The sequence below is a fragment of the Mirounga angustirostris genome, unplaced genomic scaffold (assembly GCF_029215605.1).
Source record: "Mirounga angustirostris isolate CCGP_5_RB_7025 unplaced genomic scaffold, mMirAng1.0.hap1 SCAF_6, whole genome shotgun sequence".
Classification (NCBI taxonomy): Eukaryota; Metazoa; Chordata; class Mammalia; order Carnivora; family Phocidae; genus Mirounga; species Mirounga angustirostris.
This window is the reverse complement of record NW_026991714.1, coordinates 141091404-141108842: the sequence shown is the minus strand read 5'-3', so window position 1 is coordinate 141108842 and position 17439 is coordinate 141091404. Positions and strand designations below refer to the sequence as shown.

The 17439-nt window shown below is 41.2% G+C and overlaps 1 protein-coding gene across 3 annotated transcripts in view; it reads left to right on the top strand.

The window, feature by feature from the left end:
* Positions 1–8378: 8378 nt before the first annotated feature.
* SHTN1 (shootin 1) overlaps positions 8379–17439 on the top strand; it is a 95150-nt gene continuing 86089 nt past the window's right edge. The window contains exon 1 of one of the 3 annotated variants that reach the window (XM_045878939.3): positions 8379–8679. Coding sequence is in view for 1 of the 3 variants with exons in the window: in XM_045878938.3 (XP_045734894.1) it covers positions 8622–8679 (58 nt within the window). In the remaining 2 variants the exon portion in view is untranslated. Of the gene's footprint in view, positions 8680–8849; positions 8866–17439 lie in introns of those variants that run through there. The other 2 variants (XM_045878938.3, XM_064595315.1) reach the window with 2 other exon arrangements.

Sequence of the window (17439 nt, the reverse complement as noted above, 5' to 3'; positions counted from 1 at the left end):
TGGGTGTTTTTTGTTGTTGTTATTGTTATATTAATATGATGTATCACACTGATTTTTTTCTTATATTGAACCACTTAGTAATGTATAACTCCTGCAGGGTGCTGTTGGATTAGCTTTGCTAGTATTTTGTTGTGGATTTTTGTATCTGTATTCATAAGGGTTATTGGTATATAATTTTCTTTTCTTGTGATATCTTTATCTGGCTTTGATATCAAGTAATGCTAGTCCCATAGAATGAGTTAGGAAGTGTTCCCTCCTTTCTGTTTTTTGAAACAGTTTGAGAAATATTGGTGTTAATTGTTCTTTAAATGTTTGGTAGAATTCACCAGTGAAAGCATCTGGTCCTGGAATTTTCTTTGTTGTAACATTTTAAATTACTGAAATCTCTTTACTTGTTATGAGTCTGTTGAGTTTTCCATTTCTTCTTGAGTCAGTTTAGGTAATTTGTGTGTTTCTAGGAATTTGTCCATTTCATCTATGTTGTCTAATTTGTTGGTATACAAATGTTCATATAATTTTCTTATAATCCTTTTTATTTTTGTGTTATTGGTAGTAATGTCTCCATTTTCATTTTTGATTTTAGTTATTTGCATTGGCTCTCTTTTTTTTGTTACTCTAGCTAAAGGTTTGTCAATTTTGTTGATATTTTCAAAGAAATAACTTCTGATTTTATTGAGTCTCCTATTGTTTTTCTCTTGTCTATTATTTTATCTCTAATCTTCATTATTTCCTTTCTTCTGCTAACTTTGGGTTTATTTTGCTCTTCTTTTTCTATTTTCTCAAGATACAATGTTAGCCATTTATAGCTATAAACTTCCTTCTGAGCACTGCTTTAAATGGATCTCCTAAGTTTTGGTATGTTGTATTTTTGTTTTTAATTATATCTAGGTATTTTCTGATTTCCCTTGTGATTTCTTCTTTGAACCTTCAGTCATTCAAGAGGGTATTGTTTAATATCTATGTGAATTTTCCTGATTTCCTTCTATTATTGATTTCTAATATTTCAGTTTGGTCGAAGAAGATACTTTGTATGATTTTTATGATTTCAGTCTTTTAAATTTATTAAGACTAAATTTTTGGCTTAACATAATATCTATCCTGGAAAATGTGCCGTGTATACTTGAGAAGAATGTGAATTGTGGTTTTGTTGGCTGGAGTGTTCTATATATGTCTATTATATTTATTTGGTTTATAGTGTTGTTTAAGCTCTCTCAATCCTTATTAATCTTCTTTCTGGATTTTACATTCACTATTGAAAATGAGATATTGTAGTCTCCAACTATTATAGTTGAACTATTTCTCCCTTTAATTCTGTAAATGTTTGCTTCATATATTTTGGGAGTCTGTTGTTTGCTGCATATATGTTTATAATTGTTACATATTCTTGATGAATTGACCCTTGGTGAGTATAAAATGTCCTCTTCTGTCTCTTGTAAGAGTTCTTGACTCAAAGTCTGTTTTGTCTGATATTAGTATAACCACCCTAGCTCTCTTTCGGTTACTATTTGCATGGAATATATTTTTCCCACCATTTTACTTTCAACCTATGTGTGTCTTCAGATCTAAAGTGAGTCTCTTGTAGACAGCATAGAGTTGGACTTTTTTTTTTTTTTTTTTGGTATTTGCATTCTGCCAATATCTGACTTTTGATTCAAAAGTTATACATTTACATTTGAAGTAATTACGGATAAGAAATGACTTCTGTCATTTTGCTACTTGTTATTTATATGCCTTATATCTTTTTTGCCCCTCATTTCCTACATTATTGTCTTATTTTGTGTTTAGGGTTTCTGTGTGTGTGTAGTTAACCATTTTGATTGCCTTTTGTATATATCCTATTGATATAGAATAAGTATAGGATAAGTAACCTTTGTGGTTACTTTGGGGATTATGTTTCACATCCTAAATTTATAACATTCTAATCTGAACTAATGCAGTCTTAACTTCAATAACTTTCAAAAACTCTGCTTCTATATAGCTCTGCCCCTGTTATGTTATTGTCAGAAACTACATCTTTAGGGGCACCTCGGTGGCTCAGTTGGTTAAGTAAGCATCTGCCTTTGGCCCAGGTCATGATCCCAGGGCCCTGGGATTGAGCCCTGCATCAGACTCCCTGCTTAGCGGAGAGTCTGTTTCTCCCTGTCCCTCTGCTGCGTCCCCTGCTTGTGCATTCGCTCGCTGTCTTTCTCTGTCAAATAAATAAATAAAAATATTTAATAAAAAAAAATTACATCTTTATACAATGTGTGTCTGATAGCACAGATTTATAATTATTTTTAATGCATGTCTTTTAAATGATGTAGGAAATAAAAAGTGAAGTTACAATCAAGAATACAGTAATAGTGACTTTTATATTTGCTCATATATTTACCTTTACCAGAGATGTTTATTTCTTCATATAGGTGTGAGTTACTGTCTAATGCCTTTTCATTTAAACCTGAAGGACTCCCTTTAGCATTCCTTGTAGGACAGGTCTAGTGGTAATGACTTCCTTTAACTTTTGTTAATTTTGTTAACTTCTCCCTCATTTTTTTTTTAAAGATTTCATTTATTTATTTGAGAGAGAGAGAATGAGAGAGCACATGAGAGGGGGGAGGGTCAGAGGGAGAAGCAGACTCCCCACCGAGCAGGGAGCCCGATGAGGGACTCGATCCAGGGACTCCAGGATCATGACCTGAGCCGAAGGCAGTTGCTTAACCAACTGAGCCACCTAGGCGCCCAACTTCTCCCTCATTTTTAAAGGACAGTTTTGCTGGATATAGAATTCTTGATTGATTAGTTTTAGGGCTTTAAATATCCCATCCCATTGCCTTGGGTTTCCACAGTTTCTTTTCTTTTTTGTTTCAGATTTTATTTACTTGAGAGAGAGAGTGAGAGAAAGAGTGTGTGCATGAGTGGGAGGGGAAGAGGGAGAGAGAATCTTGAGCAGATTCCATGCTGAGTGCAGAACCTGATGTGGGGCTCCATCTCATGACCCTGAGGTCAGGACCCAAGCCCAAACCAAGAGTCAGATGCTCAACCAACTGCACCATGCAGGCGCTCTGGGTTTCCACAATTTCTGATGAGAACTTTGTTATTAATCATACTGAGGATTCCTGTATGGAATTAGTCACTGAACTTGAACCTGTAAATTGATCTTTCAGCAAATTTGGGATCTTTGTAGCTGTATTTTGTCACTTAAAAACATTTTTTCAGGGGTGCCTGTGTAGCTCAGTCAGTTAAGTGTCTGCCTTTGGCTCAGGTTGTGATCTCAGGGTTCTGAGATCGAGTTCCAAGTCAGGCTTCCTACTCAGCTGGGGGTGGAGATCTGTTTCTCCCTCTGCCCCCCCCCACTCGTGCTTGCTCCCTCTCTCTCTAAAATAAATAAAATCTTTAAAAGGAAACAAAAAAGCCACATTTTTAAATATACCATTCTTTCATCTCCCTGTGCGTCATCAGTTTCATGTGCACTCAACTGCCTGATGTTGTATTTCAGATCTATGCTGCTTGTTTAATTTGTTCTGCATGTTTTATTTTGGATTGTTACTATTGTTCTGTCCCAAGATCACTGATCTTCTGTATTATCTAATTTGCAGTAAATCCTACCTGATGTGTGTAGGGATTTTTTAATTTCTGATACTGTATTTATCTTTTGTAGTTCCATTAGAATATTTTTTTTAAAACTCCTGGTTTCCTCCCTCATCTTATGTTTCCCTTTATATCTTTGATATATCTTAAACATATTTATAAGACTTATAATATTGCTTATAAGGTCCTTGTCTGCTAATTTCATCATCTCTGTCATCTATGAGACATGAGACTGTTTCTGTTCACTAGCTTCTCATTATGGATCATATTTTTCTGCTTCTTTGCTTACTGTAATTTTTAGATGATGGATATTGTGAATTTTACAATGTTGAGTGTTGACTATTACTGTAATCCTTTAATGATTACAACATTAAATAATAAGAAGTCTGTCATCACTCTTATTATTGTTCTTCTGAATGTAATATGTACTTTTCTTTGGCTGCTTTTAAGACCTGAGTGTCATGTTTACTTTTCATCAGTTTGACTATGATATGCCTTGGCATAGCCCTTGTATTCCTGCTGCACTATATATAAAGAGACAAAACTTAGTTAATACCTCAAATACCTAAGAATCTGAGAATGGTTAATTGTTCATTGACATAATGGAATGGCATTGAATAAATATGTAGATTATGTTGGTATAAGATAAAGTATATAAGAGATAATGTTTAGTAAAACTTGGAACAAACCATTATATATAGTGAGATTTGAAAAATGAAAAATACTTGTATAAGAAACTTTGGTAGAGTTATGTAAGTTGTGTATTGAAGTATAACATTTCTTCTCTGAAAATCTGTTTTTATAATAGCTTTTGAAGTTGAAAATAGAGCTACCATACGATCCAGCAATTGCACTACTGGGTATTTACCCCAAAGATACAAATGTAGGGATCCGAAGGGGTATGTGCACCCCGATGTTTATAGCAGCAATGTCCACAATAGCCAAACTGTGGAAAGAGCCAAGATGTCCATCGACAGATGAATGGATAAAGAAGATGTGGTATATATATACGATGGCATATTATGCAGCCATCAAAAGGAATGAGATCTTGCCATTTGCAATGACGTGGATGGAACTGGAGGGTGTTATGCTGAACGAAATAAGTCAATCAGAGAAAGACATGTATCATATGACCTCACTGATATGAGGAATTCTTAATCTCAGGAAACAAACTGAGGGTTGCTGGAGTGGTGGGGGGTGGGAGGGATGGGGTAGCTGGGTGATAGACATTGGGGAGGGTATGTGCTATGGTGAGCGCTGTGAATTGTGCAAGACTGTTGAATCACAGATCTGTACCTCTGAAACAAATAATGCAATATATGTTAAGAAAAAAAAAATAAGAAGATAGCAGGAGGGGAAGAATGAAGGGGGGGAATTGGAAGGGGAGATGAACCATGAGAGACGATGGACTCTGAAAAACAAACTGAGGGTTCTAGAAGGGAGGGGGGTGGGAGGATGGGTTAGCCTGGTGATGGGTATTATAGAGGGCATGTACTGCATGGAGGACTGGGTGTTATGCACAAACAATGAATCATGGAACACTACATCTAAAACTAATGATGTAATGTATGGTGATTAAGATAACAATAAAAAAATTAAAAAAAATAATAGCCTTTGAGATGTAATTCACATATCATAAAATTCTCCCATGCAAAGTGTACACTTAAAGTATACAATTCTAATGGTTTTTAACATATTCATAGTTATGCAAACATCACAATTAATTTTAGTAAAATGTCATCACCCCAACAAGAAACTCCATACCTTTTAAGCAGCCACTTCCCATTTTCCCCAATGTCGCCCAGTCTTCAATAACCACTGTTCAACTTTCTCTATGGTTTTTGCCTCTTCTGGACATTCTATGTAAATGGAATCATATAGTATCTGGTGTTTTCTTACTGGCTTTTTTCACGCTTAGCATAATGTTTTTTTTTTTTTTTTATATGACAGAGAGAGACACAGCGAGAGAGGGAACACAAGCAGGGGGAGTGGAGGAGGGAGAAGCAGGCTTCCTGCAGAGCAGGGAGTCCGATGCGGGGCTCGATCCCAGGACCCTGGGATCATGACCTAAGCCGAAGGCAGACGCTTAACCATCTGAGCCACCCAGGTGCCCCTTAGCATAATGTTTTCAATGTTTATCCATGTTGTAGCATGTATAGATACTTTATTTCTTTTTATCATTAAATTATATTCAGTGTTATCAGTTTTATATCAATTAATATTATAATAAATAGCATTATATATAAAGACTTTGAAGATAATTTCCTAAAATGGAGTTAGTAGATCAAAGAAAATGAACCTTTTTTCATGTTCTATTTTCATCTAACTTATCTATATACTTCAAAAGATTATGTAAATAATGTGAATTTACTTTAATTTCCTGAAAATGAAAATAAGCATTAAAGAGAAAATCCTTTTGACCACTGCTCTCTCCCACTCCACTCCTCACTGCTTGGGCCATTATCCTGAGTTTGGTACATATCCTTCCAATTCATTTTTTAAAAGTCTGTCCTCTCCCTCTCTCTGTCCCTCTGTGTGTATGTGTGTGTGTGTGTGTTTATGTACATTTTAAAAATACTTTTAATTATATGTTATATGGAGGTTAATAATTCCATTGTGATGCCTGTAACAGAAATCCCTGTGTGCATTATTAGAACAAAAACTAATTATCACTTCTATCCTTTCCATCAATATTCATATCCTATAAATAAACCATAGTGTAATGGGAGATCTGAATCCCAATAATTGACTCTAACAGCCATCCTAATAATTCATTCCATGCCCTGAAGATAATAACATATTGTATTTCAGGAGGCTATTTTAATTTCAAGGAAGGTAAACAGGATTGATTTCAAGGGGCTTCAGATTCAGCATGGGACCAAAGCACTCAATTTGATTATAGATTTGATAATTAATTAACTCATTCTTAAACTCCAAAAGCAATACCTAATTACTGTATAATTGGAGTAGACGATTAAATTAGCCATTAAAATAATGGAACTTTGTGAACTAACTCAAATATTTAATAGGCATTGTGCTGATATTTGGTTGAGTATGAGAAAATATTTCTGATCAGTTAGTTTTGGAGGAGGCCTTTGGCAGTCAGGGTGACTGGTCAGGTTTAACAGGTTTCCTGGTTGCCTTACAAAAAAGCCAGGTGGCGGTGATTTGCTGCCCAAATCTCTTGATTTTTTTCTGGAAAGAAATGATTTCTCTTTATACAAAATCCCTGGCAGCAGCACATATCATTCATACTTTGTCATAGTTGAATCTGAATTGTCTCACGTTTCCTGGCACTTCTTTAAACTCTGAGGATTAACCAGAGGTAATCTGAGGGCAAAGGCCTTTTGGTTAATCTCTTGTGGACCTTCGTGACAGTTGATCTGCAAATCTTAAACTAGTTCATCAAAAACTAGGGGAAGGTTTGGATAAGACCCCATATCAAAACTAGTTTTGAATTTTCAAAAATCTAATTCACTCTAATTTAAAAATACTGTGCTGCCCTTTTAGATCATCCTGCCACTAAATCACCCATCCTACAATATTGTATCACCTTTTAGGAGAAAGCAGAGCTATTATTTTTTTCAAAGTTTGTTTTGACTTAGAATTTAGTAGGAATATCAGACAGATACTAGTTACAGCATTTACCGGTATTCCAGTCCCCTGCCCCACCTTTCACAGGAGACTCACTCTGTAAATGGAGTGGGACATTTACAAGTGAGTATTGAGTAGAAGCCCTGTGCTGGTGTAGTAATCACAGTAGCGGCTTGTTAGTGAGAAAAACCAAGATGTGCAGTGAGTCTAATTCATTTTGGATTTATTTTGGATGCTTAATGATCAGTGCAAAAGAACTCTGCCTGTTTTAGCCTAAAATTAGCATCCACAACCCCTTTTGCCTGACCTGTAACCTTAATTGTAAAAAAGAAAAAAGAACACCTACAGTATGTCAAATTCTAGATTTGGTGCTTTGTATCTTCCTGGAGGGTAGGTATGGTATTATTACCGTTCTTTAGATGAAGTTTGAAGGGGTCAGGAGGCTTGACCAAAGACTAACCAGCAACTGGGGCTTGGGGAGAGCCATTTTGAAATCTGACAGGCCTGCCACACCCCTTCTGGTCAGGGTCTAACCCAGAGCCGGAGTTAAACAGCGCGGGACAAATGGCGGGTTTCACTCCGCCAGCACTGCCGCCTCGGACATTCGGCCTGCAGGGGCAGCCTCCCCAAGGTCAAGGTCCTGCCCGGAAGAGCAGACGCTCCGCGAGGGCGGCGATCCACGTGCTGCAGGGCCCACGTCCTGCCCACCTTCCAAACCCCGCGCCGCCGGGGCCCTGGGCACTGTCAACTCACTACCACGCCCTCCTCTGCTCTGGAGGCGTTTAACTTACCCGGCCGGCCTGTTTCAGTCCCTGCCGGCTTTCCAGGGCGCAAAACGTGTGCACTGCGCTTGCCCCTGCGCGCACCTGAGAACTGCGTTAAAGCCTCGGTGTTTACTGCCCACCACGCCCCGCTCTCCCTTGGTGGCTCGCGAAGGGCGGCCCGCGGCAGCGCTCCGAGTGCGGTCGCCAGGGACCCCGCAGTCCCAAGGCCGGCTTTCCACCCCCGGATCGCGCGCGGAGGTGTCCTGGGGGGTGGGGCGGAGGAGGGGTGCAGGAGCGAGCCGGGGCGCACACCCGCGGGCCCCACGCCCCGGGCCGCCTCCGCGGGTGGGGGGGCGGCGAAGGCGAGGCGCGGCAGCCGCTGCAGGCGGGACTCGGGCTGCGGCCCCCCCCCGGCCGCCGCGGCTCCTCCCGCCGCCCCACCTCCTGCCCCAGGCTGCCCGCGCGGCCCGCCCCCGGTCGCCGCGCCGCCCGCAGGTGCAGCCGCGGCGGCCGCCGAGTAGGTGCGCGGGGATGATCTCACTCGCGCGCTCGGCGCCAGGAGGAGGAGGAGCGGGAGCCGACCCAACTTCCGGGTAGTGCCGCCGCACGCCGCCGGCATCTTGCTTTTCCTCCCCTCCCCCCGCTGCACCCCTCGCCTCTCCCTCCTCTCCTTTATTCCCGGCCCCACCTGCCAAAATGAACAGCTCGGACGAGGAGAAGCAGCTGCAGCTCATCACCAGTCTGAAGGAGCCAGGTAGGCGGGCGCGCGGCCGCCAGGTGCGGGCCGCCGCGGCCCGTGGGCGGGGACGACTCCCCGGCGCTGGGTTTGGGCTGCGGCGGGCGGGGGCATGTCGCGGCCGCCGCGCTCACCCCGGAGTCTCGTCCCCGGCGCGGGAGCGTCCTCCGCGCCCCGCGCGCCTTGGAGAGCCAGGGGCCGCGGGTAAAGTGCGGGTGCCGCGGGCGTGGGGCCCGGCGGTGCGGGAAGCGCACCCCGCAGGTTGCTTGAGCTGGCGATCGCGGGCAGGGGGAAGGGACCGGGATTTGGGGCGGACGAGGACCCAGGGCACCCCCTCACACGCGGGAGAAGCAGGTGCGCCAGATGTCTCGCGAGGAGGCGATTTGGGCAGCCCCGCCGGCCCTGCTCGTCGGCCGCGGCCCCACCCTTGCACAGTGGCGCTGGGAGGCCTGCCGCGCAGCTTCGCAGCCTTCCCTGCTTTTCAGTCGGCTTCGGTCTAGTTCCTCTTTCCTTCCCCAGCCAGATTCCAGGCCATGATGTGTTTTACCACTTAACCATTTTTAACAGTCTGTTAGTCAGTGAGCCAACACCCGATTTGGCTCTGGCCTGCAGGACTGCCAGGCCGTGGCCTTGCATTTCCACGCTGCCAGGTAACTGGAGATTATCTCCTCCTAAAGAACTGTTCTGATCATTGATTTTCATCTCTTACTGCACTTCTCAACAAAGCCAAATTAGCGATCAAATGTGAGTTCGACGCTCTTTCCATTTAAAATTACTGTTATCACCCTGGCCAAGGGTGGCCTGAGAATATGGGTCAAGAGAGAGGGGAACTGCACAGATTTAGGAAATAAAAATGTGTAGGAACATGTGCTTTTCTGAATCACTTGGTGACATGGCCACAGAGTGGAAGAGGTCCTGCTCTGTGGCTAATCCTGCTGTTCTCTTGCTCTCAACTTATCAACTCTGTGAACTTGGAAGAATCTCTTCCCTTCCATGGGTCTTGTGGTTATCATGCCTTACCTGACTAAAGACGGGCTGAACCAGATGATTTTATAAGGTCCTGTCCAGTACTATGACCTTTTGCTCCTGGAAAACACAAACATAGCATTTGCTGGGGTGTGTGGACTTCCCTGGAGTTGACACTCCTGGAAACAAATCTCAGCACGTTTACCAATCCTGTTACCTTGGGGAAATTATTACCTCACTGAAATGGACAGAGCACATTTCTTTGTGGTTTCTTTGTGGTATCTAGCATTTAGAAAGTGTTGGATAAATGTTAATGGCTTTTGCCTTCCCAGTACCTTCAACTCCCTTCCTAGACTAGACTAGCCATGGCATTGGAATTTTAGCGGATGTATTTCCTTGATTATGGGTATATCAAAGGCAATAGAACAGACTTTGAAATTTGTGTTTCTTAAAAGGTGCACTTTTTTTAAGTATTGAGTCTGGTTACACAAGTGTTGGGATTTTTTTCAGACCATCTCAAAACCAGGGCATTTATTTGTCATTGGATCATAGACTGTGATAATAATTGACTTATTTCAAGAGCATTTGATTGCTGTTTGACCCATGGAACCCAGAAGCTAGGGATTTGAGGTGGAAAGACAGGCAACTAGGTGTTTGGGCTCTTACCAATATGATAATTAATTTTGTAAGCTGATGGTGTATATGATTTATTTTTTATACTACCTGTTAACGTTGAAAATAATTCCACCACTCCTGTTAAATGTGGACAAGAAGAACCAATATTGATGAACACTCTATTTTTCCTTTTTCAACACTGACTAAAACATACTCATTTATTCCTTTAACAAATACTTAACCAGATATCTACCATATATGAACCCCATGTGGTAGGTACTCGGGTGGAGATAGTGAACCAGTCTTTGCTCCCCCCAAGTTTATTGCCTAGTAGACAGTCATGAATCAAATAGTCACACGGATGTGTACAATTACCAATTTTTTTTTTTTTTTAGGATAGATTCTTAGAAAGGGAATTGTTGGATCAGAGGGCCAGTAGACATAAAGTTTTGCCAGGCATTGCCAAAGTGCCCCCCAAAATGGCTGTACCAGTCCACATTCCCCCCAGCAGGGCCCATTTTCCCCCACACTTGTCAATGTTGACCAACAGCAGTCTTTACTAATTTTGGCAGTCTGACAAGTTTCTTAATTTTTGCCAATCCGATGAACAAAAGTACCTTTAGAAAAATGGTATTACCTGGTTCTCAGTGAGGTTTGAAATCTTTCTACGTGTTTATTGACCATGTAGGTTTCCTCATCTCATTTCTTCCTTAGTGAATTTTCAGTCAAAACTTGGAACCCAATCCCCAGGAGGGTGTTCAGAAAGAAGATTCCTATCTACTCTGAATGGCAGAGCTGACGGCAGCCTTCCCTAATGTGAAGCCTTCAGTGGTGTGGTGAATAAGGTTGCTTTTGACAAAAGTTGTGAAATGTAATGACGGAGTCTGTCATAATATGAACAATCTCTAATTTATACTTACCATTCCCTAAGCTCTATGTCTTATAAATCACACCCACTTCTGAATTACTTCAAAACATTGTATGTTCCCTTCTCGTGAATGGTATAATTAGCTATATTATGTCTTTCTAGAAAGTTATATTATGTCCCTTTAAAAAAATTAGCCAGCGTGTGATTGCTTATGTTCAAGCAGATGTTGAGGTAATGAGGTAATTCTCTTTTTGTCCTTTTTGGAGCTTTATTTTAGTGGACTGATTGATGTCTTTAATGCACTGACAAATGGCAACTTGGGGTACTATTTCCGATGCATATTTCCTAGCTACTAAAGTGGACATTTCCCTTACAAAACATCATACAATTTGCTCCCCCTCCAGAATGCTGCTGGGAAATGACTGACTTAGCTCAGCATTTGTTTAAGGTACATGATTTTCTTTGTAATGTATTCATTGCACATGCACTGAATATTCATAGCCAGGCACTGTGCTAGGCATCAGAGATAGAGTGATGAATAAAACCTTGTCCCTGCTGGTGGGGGGTTCCTAGTCTAGAGATGGTGGTAGGCATGTAAATTCCAGGAAGAGCGTCTAGGAGGCCTAGTTTGGGTCATGGGTTTAAGTCCTTTGGGCCGGGAAGGGCAGGGCACCTTGATTGGCAGCTCCCACAAAGACCAATGGATTGGAGCAGTTGTCCAAAAAAGCATGGCGCGCCACTACCAGAAGAGGGGATGCAGGCTGGGCAGACAGAGACAACAGCTGTCCACTGAACTGGTCAGCGTAGTAATGCCCTGTCATTTGGAACTTGATGAGGAAGTTTTGAAGGCAGTGATTGCCACCCAGCAGTGAGGATGCTATCATGTAAGACCAAAGCTACAACCGCCACACTGAAAACACTATCCTACGGTAAGATGATGGGTTTTGAAGCAAGGTAACCTCCTTTTATCTTCAGAGTTAGTTATCATTTTCCCCAAGACTATAGAGATAGTGCTTGAGGTTCATTTGCAAGTTTAGCCAGGCTTGTTCTTAGAGCGGAGTTAGTAATTAAAGAGGCTCCCAGTGTTCCCTTGACGGCTAGGCCAGAAAGTAGCTAGAGCATTATTTTGACAAAGGGGGCCAAACGACTGCCTACCACGGTGACCTTAGCAGTCTGGAAAAGCTGAAGCATTGTCAGTCTTGGATACATACAAAGTCAGTCAGTAGAAAGCAGTTTGGGATTAAATGGTTGCCATGTTGTCAAGTGCAAACTTGGCTTTGCATCGTTATTTTTCCAAGTGTGGTTTGGGGGCCACCGGTCTCTGAAAAACCGGGGTACATACGCACTTTCTTACCTATTATTTATAAAAAGAAGCCTGGTAAGTAAATCTTTCTTCATCTGGGTATATTTTTGTAAAATCGACATTTGCAACGTTTTGCTTTTACAACAAAGTATACTGTAGGTTGAGAAAAGTGCACGAACTATGAATGAACATCTCAAGGAATTATTGAAAAAAATGTTTCTAACAACACTTGAATCAGAACATCTCCAGAAACCCCTTCATAACCCCTGTAATCGTGATCGCCTGCCTTTCCCCAATATCTGTGTCACCAAGGTTTTGCCAGTTTCTGGAAGATAAGTAAATAGAATCGTGCGGGATGCAGTATTTGTTTCTGTCTTCTTTCACTCATGTTGTGTGAGATTTATCAGCAGTGTTGTGTGTAGTTGTAGTTGATTTATTTGCATTGCTGAAGAGTATTCCACTGTATGAATACGCCAAAGAAAGTTTTTTTTTTAAAGATTTTATTTATTTGACAGAGAGAGACACAGCGAGAGAGGGAACACAAGCAGGGGGAGTGGGAGAAGGAGAAGCAGGCTCCCCGCTGAGCAGGGAGCCTGATGTGAGGCTCCATCCCAGGACCCCGGGATCATGACCCAAGCCGAAGGCAGACACCCAACGACTGAGCCACCCAGGCACCCCGCCAAAGAAAGTTTTTAAGCGAATATACTGTAGACTAGAAGTCAGCAGGCTTACCCTGTAAATGGCCAGATAGTAAGTATTTTGGGCTTTGTGGGACACTTGGTGTTTGTTGCAAACCAACATACTGATTAAAAATGCAACTTCCTCCTAAAGTTTGTGAGCTCCTGCCCAAGAGACACCAACTGGGCAACGCTCCATGAGATGGACCCTCAGCATGGGCTGACGAACTACATCTTATAGTCAGAATTTTCCGATTCATCTAACACTTCCATTGGCTAGATAAATCTGACTTTTTTTTTTTAAATTAAATTTAAAAATAAACGTATGCTCATAGGAAAACAAGCATAGGAAGTGAAAAGTACAGTGAACTGTTCCCTCATTTCTTAATCTTTATTTCATTATACTCTCTTAGGGAGTCTTTTTAGACATTTTTTCCCCTAATTGTTCCTACTCCCCATGAAATTTTTTTTTAAAGATTTTGTTTATTTATTTGACAGAGAGAGAGCAAGCACAAGCAGGGGGAGTGGCAGAGGGAGAGGGAGATGCAGGCTTCCCCATGAAATTTTAATATTACGGATATACTGTATATCCCTTTATATACTGTGATCCTTTGGAGGTTGCAAACCATTGTAATACCTGAGATTGTATTCCTCTTTGAGGCATTGTCACCCACTGATAATGCATGCTCTAACCCCCTTTCCATTACTCAGAGTTACACTTTTTGTTGACTTGTTGTTGTGTTTCCTTTAGAAAATTGTGCACTTGTATGTACATACGTAGTTATCACTGAATATATATTACAGAATTCATATCAGTACATATAGAGTTAAATCTTTAAAAATTGATTGGTTAGGGGCACTTGGGTGGCTCAGTCAGTTAAGCGTCTGCCTTTGGCTCAGGTCATGATCTCAGGTCCTGGGATCAAGCCCTGCATCATGCTTCCCACTTAGCGGGGAGTCTGCTTGTCCCTCTGCCTCTCCCCACTGCTCATGCTCACACACTCTCTCAAATAAATAAATAAAATCTTTAAAAAAATTGATTGGATAGTGTTCTACCCTACAGTTTCCCCACAATGTAGTTAATGTCCTCTGGATGGACACCTCTGTGTTTCTCTGTCTTTGCTATTAAAAATAATGCTTTGGGCAATAGATAACAGTTGGAGACATCAGTATGAATTCATGTTTTGCTTAATCTAGATACAGCTGATTACATACAGAAATACTTATAGATACGTGTATGTCTATGTAGTGAGAAACTGTCACAGCCGGGAAGTGTCTAAGGAGACCTGACAACTACATGTAGCATGGTATCTCAGTGGAATCCTGGAAGGAAAACGGAACATTAGGGAAAAACTAAGGAGATATGAATAAAGTGTGGACCTTAGTTCATAATAATGTGTCAGTATTGGTCCACTGATTGTAATAAACGTACCATACTAATATAAGATGTTAATAATAGAAGAAACTGGGTGCAGGGCTTATGGGAACTGTCTGTATTATCCTTGCAATTTTGCTGTAAATTTAAAGTTTGTAAAATTCAAGTGTATTAAAATAAAAATCTTGCTTACATCCTTGTACACATTTATCTGAAAGTGCCGCTGTGGGAATAATTCTCAAAAGTGGATCCGGAGAGCGGGAATACTCTAAACTTGGTAGTGCTGTAGATTTTATTCTCTTAGACAGCCAGGCTTTGCTTTAAAACGTAGAAGGAACATGGCTTTTGTTGTTGTCTGTCTACCATGCTGGTAAAAATTAAATATTAAAACATGAGTTTTGAAATTTTTTGTATGTCCACAGAACAGTAATATATTAGTATCCTTTTAGTTACTTGATTCTATCTCAAATCCTCTGTGGCACAAATCAGATTATGATTCTGTTACATATGTGTGTGTGTGTGTATGTGTATACGTTTGTTTTAAATAAGACTTTTGGGGGACACAGTTTTAGCTTTACAGAAAAACTGAGCAGAAAGTACAGAGAATTTCCACATAGCCCTTCATCTTCCCCCACTCCCTGTTTTCTCTATTATTATCATTTTGAGTTAGTGTGGTGCATTCCTTAGAATTGATGAGCCATACTGATACATTATTAGTAATTAAGTCCATAGTTTACATTGGGGTTCATTCTTTGTGTTATATACATCCTATGGGTTTTGACAGATGTATGACTCATACCCACCATTACATTACCATACAGAATAATTTCACTGCTCCCAAAATTCCCTCTGCTCTACTTGTTCATCACTCCCTCCTTACCTCTGAACTACTGGCAGCGTCACTCATCTTTTTACTGGCTCTGTAGTTTTGCTTTTTTCACAGTGTTATAGAGTTGGAATTACTCGGTATGTAGCATTTTTATATTGACTTCTTTCACTTAGCAATATGCACGTATGGGTCCCCCATGTCTTTTTGTGGCTTGATAGTGCATTTATTTCTTTGTATCACTGAAGAATACTCAATTGCATGGATGTACCACATTTTGTTTATCCATTCATCTGTTGATGAACATGATGGTTGCTTCCAAGTTTTGGCAATTGTGAATAACGCTGCTATGAACATCCATAGGGGGTAAGGTATGGGGGGGAGGAAGCCTCCGATGGTCCTGTGATGTGGTCTCTGTCTCTTGGTGAGCCTGTGCCCCTGGGCTGTGACTTTCATCTGTGCTTCTCAGTTTTGGTGTTTCCTGCTTAGGTGAGACAGGAAGGCTAGAGGGGCCTGGAGTTGGCTCTAGGGAAATAATTTCTCCCAAGGGCAGGCCTTGCTACGAAGAACAGAGGCTCTGGGCATATTTCAGCATGGCTCCTCTCCCCCTTGCCCTGCCTGAAGCAGCAGGGAAATTTCCTCTGATACTTCCTCTGAGGCTGTGGTAGCACTCCTGGAGGTAAAACTCCCTAAAGTTTGGGACCCTCCTAAGACTGGCCCACCCACTGGAGTTTTTAACTCTCAAACTTGTTAGAACTGAGCTTTTAGCAATTCGCCATTGACAGTTTAGGTTTCCCTCTCTTGGTGCTGGTTGCCAACTGGATTCCACACCTTGCCTTCTGCTTCAGGAAGTCATGATTGTATCTTGCTTGTCTCTCCAATTTTGGAATAGCAGTTTGCCCTGTGACCTCAGTTCTCTGGTGGATCTAAGAAGAATCGTTGATATTCAGTTTGTTCCACTTCTCTGTTGTTGTGAGGACAGGAGTGGTGACAGAAAAGCTCCATGTCGGACTGGAAACCAGACTTATACATGCATTTTATAAACGTACTCCGTTTCCTCCTTTTCTGTGGGTTAATTTGAAGTCATTCCTATAGTTCGTTGGGAGTACTTCTTAAGCATCATTAATTCATTAGCACCGAACTGTGTGTTCTACCAAGTAATGCATAAATTTCAGGTTTGCCATCATTTCTTTTCAGATGTGAAATCTGTCATCTTTGTTTTTTGATCAGGTTTTCCAGTAGTGTTTTTTTTCTGGCTTTTCTAATGCTTTAATTAACAAGGGAGGTATAAATGACTTCTCTTTCTGCTCTGGCTCTAAAAGAGGACCCATTGGCATATGTGCAGAAGGGAATAATGTCCTAATTGAACATTATCTCTTATGACTCATGTCCTCGTTCCCCATTAGTAAGAGGTGTTTCATGGCTACATGAGTCTCAAAGATGCAGACTTAATGGATGAGAATCTACATTAGAAGATCTTATGAGACAGTGTTTTCCTGGTTATATTTGATGGCTATTTAAAGCTTCACTTCTATTAAGTATCTTGTTGTAACACGTGATGTAAGAGACCCTTTTAATGTGGGAAGGAGAGTACGTGCTCTTTCATGATTTGTTCGTGTGAAGACCTAGATCCATTCTTCCTTCTTCCTTAATTTAACACACATTTATCCAGTGCCTGCTCTACGTCAGGCATTGTGCTAGATGTTGGTGGCTGTATGCATAAAGACATAGTCCTCACCCCAGAGGATTGTTTCTGGTCCAGCGTTTTAGCACACTGCACATAGTAATGCCCAGTAATGTTTTTTACACGAATGACTTTGGAAATCGGTAGACTGGTCCTGCCTCCAATGTTTCTTACTGTGGAATTTGACTTCTCTGTGTATTTGTATCTTCATTTTTAAAATGGGGATGTTCATATTTGGCTTAATTGCTCCACATCACACATTTATATGAACCAGCCGTTCAGTCAACATAGGTACCAACTCTGCTTCGTATTCTGCTGCGTATAAGATCTATAGCAATGAATCAGATGGGAGAGAAGACAAGAAGACAGACTTGTGCTCAGGTAGTTTATAATGTTACACGTTGATGCTCTAGTAGAGATAGACGAACAGGGTACTCTGGTAGTATATTAGAAATATAAATGTT